This window comes from Equus quagga, chromosome 8 (genome assembly GCF_021613505.1).
Source record: "Equus quagga isolate Etosha38 chromosome 8, UCLA_HA_Equagga_1.0, whole genome shotgun sequence".
NCBI lineage: Eukaryota > Metazoa > Chordata > Mammalia > Perissodactyla > Equidae > Equus > Equus quagga.
The window spans coordinates 108742949-108752923 of NC_060274.1; the positions used below are offsets into that span (position 1 = coordinate 108742949).

Consider the following 9975-nt stretch of genomic DNA (forward strand, 5'->3'; position numbering starts at 1 on the left):
AACCTCAATATTTGGAAGCAAATTTTTCTATGGAAATACATTCTTGAGTTGAAAGGGATCTGAGATCATCTAAGCCAATCTCCATCCAATGCAAGAATTCCTTTAATAGCACTCTGATGCTTATCTAGCCTCTAATATTTTTACTGACAAGAACCTCACTACTTCATAGTGAAATGTCTACAACAGAATTAGTTAAGTACTTCAATACAATCACCTTATGGTATTCTTTGGGTCAGAAGAACCATGAATACATTTATGGAATCCAAAAACCTATCTTTAGCTGTTAGTTGCACTTTTTCCCCCACTGTGTACTTCCTATGGCTGCTGTAACAAGTTACCATAAGTTGGGTGGCTTAAAACAAGAGAAATTTATTCTCTCACAGCTCTGAGGGCCAGAAATCTGTCAGCAGGACTGCACCCCCTCCTGAGGTTCTAGGGGAGAATCCATTCCTTGACTCTTCCAGCTTCTGAGGGCTCCAGGCATTCCTTGGCCTGTGGCACATCACTCCATTTTCTGTCTTCGTGGTCACCTTGCTTCCTTCTCTTCTCTCTCAAAAGTCCCTCTGCCCCTCTCTTAAGGATACATCTTATTGAAGTTAGGGCTCATCAGGATAATCCAGAATAAGCTCCTCCTCTCAAGATCAATAACTTAATTACACTTAATTACAACGTAATATTCACAGGTTCTGAAGATAAGGACATATCTTTCTGGGGGCCGCCATCCAACCCACTAACACTCGTCAAACACCTAACAAATAGCAAAACTGATTCATTTACTCTTCCTCTCTATCATTAGAGGTGTAAGGCGAGACTCAGGGGAAGTTACTTTTATTTGAAAAATGCTTATAGCTATTAATGTAGTCAAAGGAGATTCAAGTAAAGAAAGAACTTCAGGCATGGGTAGAGGATAGGACATAAGGAAGCTGGTGTACAATTGAAGACTACATTTAGGTATTTATTGGTATTTTTGTTAAGAAGATACATGTAAAAATTTCAAATAATTTTTCAGAGTACACAATAGAAAATGTAGCCTCCCAGCACAGATTCCTACCTTGTTTCCCAGAAGTAATTACTATCAATATTTTTGGTTTTTATCCTTTCAGAAAATTCCCATGGTAACACCCATCTCCTCCCCACCAACATTTTTTTACATATGTGGGAGCACAATATATTCAGTTCTATACTTTTATCATTTATCCTGGAGACCTGTCTTTCCATATTAATATTCTCATATGACTATAAATTTAATATAGTTAATAATTAAATCATTCTTCCCTAGCACTGCTTTAAAATATTTTCAGCTAGGAAGGAAGGATATAGATGGGAAGGATAGTGTGTGTGTATGCGTGTGCACATGTGCATGCACACATGCATGCATGCATATGTGTATGTATGTTGTGGTGGGAATGAGGTTAAGGGAGATTCATTCAGTTCCCATAGCAATAGGCCAAAGCAATCTGAAACATAATTTCCCAACAGCAGTTCTTCTGACTATTCAGATTCCCAGATCCTGTAAATGTAATGAGATTGTGCCTGAGTGGGCTGTGGGGAGGTGTTCAGGCTGTTTGTTCCTTTAGTAATTAGCCAGATTTAAATTTTAAAAAACAGGATTTTAAATTTTTACTTTTATGTTATAGAAAAGAAAATAACCAAAATCTTTCTAAGGAACTGCAAGAGTACAAAAATCATCCCACCTCTCTGCTCAGACACCTTTGGTGACAGTGACTTCCTTACTAAATAAGAGCACCATCTGTCCCCTTGCCTCCAAGTGGAAACATTACTTTGAACATTCTGTAACTTTTTGTTCAAATGCTTAATGGAGCTGGCAGAACAAAGATCTTCCATGAGGACACCTATGAGAGTATATCTTCACCTCAAGATACAAGATGTATTACCCAGAAAGGCCATACAACATAATGGTTCAGATTGAGGGTGCTGGACCCAACTTGGTGAGTTCTTATATCCTTGGTGAGTTATTATATCAGCTGTGTGATAAGCGACAAGTTATTTCATCTCTCCTTCATTTCATCATGCCTCAGATTCCTCCTCAGTAAACTTGGGATAATAACACCTACCTTTTAGAGTTGTAAGAATTAAATGAGTCAATATGCATATAGTGCTTAGAATAATGCTTGCTAAACATGTGTTCAATAATCGCTGGTTATTACTTCCCACTTCAATCCCCTACCTATTAAGGAATCTTCTAGCAAGAATAATAAATAGCATTGTAATTTTCTAGCTCAGAGATTGGCAAACTACAGCCAAAATCTGACCCACCAACAGTTTTTATACAGCCTATGAGCTAAGAAGGGTTTTTACTTTCTTAAATGGTTGGGAAAAAATCCATAGAAGAAAAATATTTTATGGCACATGAAAATTCTATGAAATTCAAATTTCAGTTTCCATAATAGTTTTATTGCAACACAGCCAGGCTCATTCTTTTGTCTGACTATAAATGCTTTCATTCTACGTCAGCAGAGTTGAGTGGTTGCAAGAGGACATAAGGCCTGCAAAGCAAGAGTTTCACTCTCTGAGTTTGCCAACCCCTGCTTTGGATAATTTCTTCTCCTGAGTCTGCCCTAGCTGGTCTTACTGCACCCCAAGGTTCTCTCTGTGAGGACCCCAGTGGCTGACCAGAAGAAATTACCTACAATGAACATTTCATTTTTTCTGTAACTTCCTCTTCAGTATTAGGGCTGTAATGGGTACAGTGAAAGCAGTGCTATACTGTTGAACTTAATGTGATAAAAAGAAAAAGGAAAGAAGGCAAGCACCCACCACCAGAGTAGGGAGGAAATAGGAATTTTTAAATATAACTTCTAAGAATGATAGTGATAGAATATTCTAAGTTTGAATATTCTAAGAATGTATGCTTCCATTCTGGTAATATTATACTTTTTTTAAAGAACAGCACAGTTAGTGTTACTATTTATAAAGAAGGCATAAGGATGTGCACTCATAAACATAAAATTAACTAATGCTGTTCCAATGTGAGTTTGAATAGTTACCTAAATTTAACATCATCTTCCAGTTTACACAGGAAGGTTTGTTCAGTTCTTGTAGAATAAACAAATCTATCTTACATCCTAAACATTAAGTGATTCTTAGGTGGGCAGGTATTTAAGAAAAATGCATATGTTGTCAATGACATTTTCTTTTGATTCTAACAGTAACGTGAGCTCTGAGCTACAACGAAGTCTGCTTTTCAGCCCCACACCTCGGCAGCCCTCCTCCCCTCCCTGCAGGTCAATGCTAAGGCTGCCTCCAGTGCGAAGGCTGAAGATCCACTTGGTCAATGGAAAATGGTGGTGCAAATGAAGTTGTTCTGATTGTCACTAGAGCATTCATTTTATGTCCCACCTGTCCACTGACAAAGCATACTTTCTTGTGCTTTATATCTTTCTTTTTCAGCTTTCTTGAGGTATAATTGACAAGTAAAATAATAATATATTTAAAGTGTACAATGTGATGATTTGACATACGTTTACACTATGAAAGGATTCCCACAAGTGAGTTAACGCATCTCTCACCTCACATTCCCCCCACTTTTTTTGGTGAGAACATTTTAAGTTCCACTCTCAGCAAATTTCAATTACACAATACAGTATTATCAACTATAGTCACCATGTTATACATTAGATCCTCACACCTTATTCATCTTATAACCAAAAATTGTAGCCTTTTACCCCAACTCTCCCCACCCCATTTCCCCCACCCCCCAACTTTCTATCTTTTAAAGTAAGGCTTACCGGAAATACTTTGAATTCACAAAGCACTTTCACATTCATTCTATCATTATCACCATTATAGTAAACCACAGCAAAAAAGCGAAGCTCAGAGAGTTGCCCAAAATTGCATAACTAGTAAGTAGTGAGGCTGAGCCTTGAACTCATATCTTCTGGTCTCAAGTCCAGGACAGCTTCCTGAATGATTTTAGTGTTGAACACCACAGGCTGGACAGACAGACAGAGCTCGCTTTGACTCTGCTTGTGTGAACTTGGGTGAGTTACTCTCTCTGACCTCATGTGCAAATTGGAGAACATAACAGCTCACACTGGTTATAGTGATATGATAATGCCATGATGTGTGCAAGTGCTCAGCAAGGTGGCTGAAATCAGCCCTCCTTCAACGTTAACTATTATTTGCAGTAAGAAATGATGAAGGTCTAGTCTAAAATGATGAGGATGTCAAGGGAAGGCTTGATACAAGAGAATTTCGAGTGGATGCTCAGACCTTGGACTTATTATTCAAGATGGAGAGAAATGAGGCAGAGATGACAAAGGGCATTAGACTAGACCAGCATTGCCACGGACAGTGGAAACTTAGAGGCTGACATGAAAGTGAGATGGGTTAAGTCCAGGGAATAATGGGACCTGAGGACTGGAGCTCAGATGGAGCCCATTCTTTCACAACAGAGACTGTGTCATCCCAAGAGAGGTAGTCACCGACATTAGATGAGCCATCCTGTGAGGAAACACAGGGAGAATGGCAGAGGGCTGAGGACTGAACTTTGAGATCAGCCAACACTTGGAGTACAGCAAGAGGCAGATAGGCATGAGATGACTAAGTGAGGTCAGGATGAGCAAGGAGTATAGTGCACGTCTCCAAAACAAGTGGGGAGACTTAAGAGAAGGAGGGGAGAGGAGCAACCTTAAGTCAGGCTCAGAGGTCAATGAACGAAGAAGTTGCTGGGCTTGGCAGAATGAAGGGGATAATACTTCCCGCTGAATCATGAAAATGATTCCATTAATGTCTCTCATTACTGCCATGTCGTACAAAGATGAGCCTAAAAGAGGTTGCTCACTGTAGAGAAGAGGAAACAAGTAAACATATCTATGGTCCAGATAAGTGCAATGCCAGAGGCCTAGGCTGACTTTAATGGGCACAAAGCATTCATAGTGATTAATGAGCTCACAGAGATGGTACAGTTTGTGCTGGGCCTTGAAGGTTGAATAGGCTTTTGACGGGCAAGGAGGAAAAGGCATTCCAGATAAAGGACTGTGTAAAGCAAAGGCTAGAAGGTATGAGATGCAACAAGTCCCAGAGACTGAGGACTTTGGCAAAAAGAAGGTGTGTAGGGCCAGTGAGAGTAAATAAAGCTAGAAATGCAGATTGAGGCAAGATTTTGAAAGGCCATAAATACCATACCAAGTTCTTTACCTTGTTGGAAATAGTCATTGAAAGTTTTTTAAAATGAGTGAGACATGATTAAATCTATGCTTTAGAAAGAGAACCAGGATGGAATGCAGAAGCCTGAGAGATAGCAGGGCTGGTACAGACCTGAACATGGGTGGTGTCTGGGGAACAGGAGAATGAGAGGGCGCAAAGGGTGCCTGGACCCAATTCCAATGCCTCTGTGTGTGTGTGTGTCTGTGTGTGTGCACATGCACGCGCGCGCGTGCTTCTCCCTATCAACAAGCAGTTCTTGGAAACCACTAGGGCGTCTGAGAATTCAACTCAATTCTGGCACTATTTACCCAGAGATAGAATCAGATTCCACAGGTAAAGGGCTCAGTCCCACAGAATGCCCTCCACTTCAGATGCCAGTCACAAGCCCAGGTTGTTACCTGTATGTCTGACCCAAAGGCTATGAATCAGAGGTTCCCACACCCACTCCCTGGGTTTGATTAAGTCACTAGAATGGCCCACAGAATTCAGGAAAACCCTTTTATTCACTAGATTACCAATGTATTACAAAGGATACGAATTGAAAGCCAGATAAGAGATACATAGGGCGAGGTCTCGAACAAAGTAATTTTTGTTTGTTTGATGTTTGTGGAGCTTGGGGCCCTGCACAGTGGTACGAGGAAGTGTTCTGGTTCCTCAACATGGAAGGTTTCTGAAAAAGGGCCGAGGAGCTGTCCTTGTGGGTTTTTATGGAGGTTTCATTACGTAGTTATGATTGACTAAGTCATTGGCCACTGACAATTGATTCAACCCCAAGACTCCCTTCTCCTCCCTGGAAACCAGGGGGTGGGACTGAAAGTTCTAATCTTCTGATCACAGGGCTATTTCTCCTGGCAACCAGCCCCCTAACTAGGGTGGGGTCCAAAAGTCACCTTCATTAATATAACAAAAGTCACCTTTATGGCTCTCCTCATTTAGGAAATTGAAATTCCCAGGGGTTGGGAGCTGTGACACAGGAATTGTGGACAAAGACCAAATATATATGAGAAATATATTTTGGTCATCTGAATGACCAAATATATACTTCTTATAAATCACAATATCACGGAGGGGAAAAGGGCAGTTCTTTAGAGAGAGATGGCTTGACAAGGAGTAAAGGAGGGCACATCAGCAGGTTTGAGCCTGGGTGACTGGACACAGGTGATACCATCCACAGACATAACTCAGGAGGCAGCTCAGGTAGGTGTGGGTGAGAGAAAGCTCTGGATCTGAGGAGAGAGGGAGGCATCAAAGGTGACTAGTTTATAGTTGAGTACCTAGATGGCTGCTGATGCCATTATCCAAAACGAAAAGAGATGCACACTGGCTATGAGAAATGTTCGACTTTAGATATGGTAAGGCTGAGGCTCCTAAGAGCTGACATTTTAAAATCAACTTTATGGAGGTATAATTAATGTATAATAAACCATTCATTTGAAGCATATAATGAATTTTGACAAATGCATACACTTGTGCAGGGCCACCTTCATGGGCATGTGACCAGTGGTCACACAGGATGCTACTCTCAGAAGGGCCCTGTGCTTGGAGTTTAATGCTATGAGTTCTCAGTCTTGAAATTCTTAATAATTTTATGTTTGAATTTGTGTTCTGTGAATGAAATCCAGTGGGACAATGGATGATGTCGGGGGGAGGGGCTTGGAGCCTGAGCTCCTGCTGAGTTTCATCTCCCGTCACTCGCACTCCCAAAACGCCAGCACACGGAGAGAGCAACACATGACATCTTAGCCATCAGGATGCAGGTGCTAAGCATCCCCCAGCACAGATGTTTCGCTTCCTCGGAGGTCACTCATGTGGGGTGGCAGCCTGTGGGAAGGGAAGATACCTGAGAAAAGACGTGTCCTTGTTCCCCAAAACAACATTAACTAGCAAATAAAAACAGCATCATAGATAGGTTGATAGAGACCACAGAAAAAGGCAAAAGTTTGATAACTTAGTACCTTTAGTGGCATTTTTTTCTTATTTCCCCATATTTTCATTTTGCATTGAGCCATGCAAATTATGTAGCCAGTACTGTACTGGTGTAACTACCACCACAATCAAGATGCAGAATTTTTCCATCACACCCAAAGTTTCCTCTTAACCCTTTGCAGAGTCACCCCCCAATCACAGGTCTGCTTTTGAGACAGCTGAATTGGAGGTTCAGGGCTCTGGACCGCCAATGTGGAATTCAAGAAAAGCAGGGCTAGAACAGATTTGGGAGTGACCTGGATAGGGGTTAACCTGAGAGAGTGGTGATGACTGGAAGAAGTGTAAGCAGGAAGTGCGGGCTGCCCCCATCCAGAAATTAAGAGAGGGGCCAGCAGAGGAGAAAGCCCAGGCAGAGGGCAGGAGAATTTGCCACATCAAGCGCATATGGACTCATGAAAAAATTACCAGACAAATGAAAAGTAGCTGGAACTTGGGTTTGCTTTGCTGATGAAGGATTAGGGAAAGCATATATATGAGAACCTGGTACGTAAATACTCCCCTTTGGAAGCCAGGTTATCAATCAAAAGAAGGCAAACAAAAAGCACCTTTTCCTTGCTCCGGGAGGCTTTCAGGACCCCATCCCTGCTTCCCCATTTCAGTCTCCTCCTCCTGCCTTGGGCCTGCAATGTCCTGTCCCCTGATCTGGGCATAGTTGACTATCATCCAAATGTCAGTTTAAAGCTCATCAGAGATACCTTCCCCACTCACCAACCTAAAAAGGCACCCAGCCCTCACATCAGTTTAATACACCCAATGTAAGACACCTGTCACACCTATCATTTTTAATGTCTGCCATGTCACCCGTTTTGACACCCCCCCCCAAAACAAAACAAAACAAAAAGAACGATGACTTTGTCTTAATCAGAGCTGAATTCCCAAGGCCTAGAACTGAGTGTCAGGCACATGATACATGCTCGATAACCGCTGTATAAAAAGGAATAAGAGGGCCTGGCCGGGTGGCATAATAGTTAAGTCCACCCGCTCCCCTTAGGTGGCCTGGTTGGCAGCCCAGATCCCAGGCGTGGACCTATACACGGCTTATCAAGCCATACTGTGGCGGAGTCCCACATACAGAATAGAGGAAGACTGGCACAGAAGTTAGCTCAGGGCCAATCTTCCTCACCAAAAATAATTAAAAATAAAGTTATGAGTCTTAAAAAGGAGTGAGAGTCCTGCTCCCACACCGTGTTCTTCCCCTGCAGGGAGGAGGCGGTCAGGACGAACCCGCAAGGCTGGAAGCGGAACTGCACCCACTCTGTCTTTTGTCGCCTAATCCCACGCGGGATATAAGAACTTCTTTCCAGGCCCTTTTACAAAACATTCTGTAAAGTTTGTACCGTTACAGGCTCTTTTACAAACATTTCCCCCCACGTTATTCTCACTTCAACCCTCAAAGGCTTTATCTCATTTTCAAAAAAAGGTCATGAGGTCTTCTATGACTTCTCCAAGGCCAGCCAGCGAGCGGTCGAGTGCACACCGGGGTCGGCCCGCTCCACGGCCGGCTCCACCCCCGCCGAGCACAGCCCGCCGCCGGCCCTCGCCGGGTCCCGCGCCCGGACGCCCCAACTCGGACGCCCCAGCGCGGAGCGGGGCTCTGCGCTCGCAGCCGGCGGCGCCGGCCTCGGGGAAGCGGCCCAGCCAGCGGCGCGGCCAGCAGGGGGCGAGAAGGACGTTCGCAGGGAGGCAGCGCCGGTGCCAGGGCGCGTGCTGCGGCTGCCCGGCTCGGCTCAACGTCTGGACGCCAGGCGCGGTGTCCCGGCAACGGGTAAACAGTGCGTGGCCCGGCCCGGCGCGCGCCGCCCGGCGTTTGTGCGCGCGGCCCGCCGGCGCCCGCGAGCGCGGAGTACCCCCGGCCCCGCGGAGTCATCGCCGGGCGGCGCGCAGCCCGCCGCCTGGGGTGCAGCGGCTGCCGGAGCCCCGCGTGGCGGCAGCTTGGTGGCTGGCTGCCCCCTGACCCCGCCGGGCTCCGCTGAGCGTCTCGGCCTCCTGGCGCGGCGGCGCGGGAGCCGGTCCTGAGAAGCGTGGCGAGGTCCCGGGCCCGCGGCGGTTCGCGGGCGAGGCGCGGGGAGGAAGCCCGGGGCGCGGCGGGAATGGGCGCCGTCCCCGGGTGATGCGAAGAACTGGATCTATCTCCTTGTTTCAGGATTGGGAACCCATGCCACGCTCACCTGCTCAACTGAGAAAGGAGTTACCATGGTAATACGCGTCTTGTTTAAGTAGAAGAGGTTCCGGGGCTCTAGTCGAGTTAGTTTCATGCCGTCCTGCCTCGTAGAGGCTCGCTTTACTAGGATTTGGTACCCACGCCTTCATCTCCTCTCGTGGTGGTTGGTGTCCAGCTCAGTGATCCGGACGCTTGGGGTAAAGATGAGGGCCGAGGGGGTTTCCCAGGTGTCCTGCGCACTCCGGCGGGACAGCCGCAGCAGAATCAGGCTAAGCCCTGTTTGTGAGATAGCTGTTTATTCCGTTGGTTCTGTGAGCCACTTTCACACCCAGAAGATGGTTTCTATGTGGGAAATAAAGAGGCTGGTATATTGATGTGGACTCCAGGGCGCCAGTACCTGCTATGCCGACAGCGACTGGCCCAGGCACTTGGCTACTGCCGCCCGCCCTGGGTCCCGTGCGGGATTCTTTGCGGATTAAGGAGGTAGAAAGTGAGCCCTGAGGCAACCCGCACGGCCCGCCCTGGAGAGTGAGTCTCTCTTCCAACCCCAGTTTGAGGAAAGGCTTTGGAGGAGAGCTTGGGTTCAGGGAGTTCTTGCCTTTTATGCCCAGGAAAGCTCGCAACATCCTTACAGCCATCTCACCTCCAAGTCGCCTGCC

General features: G+C 45.5%; 1 protein-coding gene across 1 annotated transcript in view; it reads left to right on the forward strand.

The window, feature by feature from the left end:
• Positions 1 to 8578: 8578 nt before the first annotated feature.
• The window catches only part of SMKR1 (small lysine rich protein 1), an 8310-nt gene continuing 6913 nt past the window's right edge, over positions 8579 to 9975 (forward strand). The window contains exons 1-2 of the mRNA XM_046668946.1: positions 8579 to 8927; positions 9299 to 9351. Coding sequence (XP_046524902.1) covers positions 8579 to 8927; positions 9299 to 9351 — 402 coding nt within the window. The remainder of the gene's footprint in view (positions 8928 to 9298; positions 9352 to 9975) is intronic.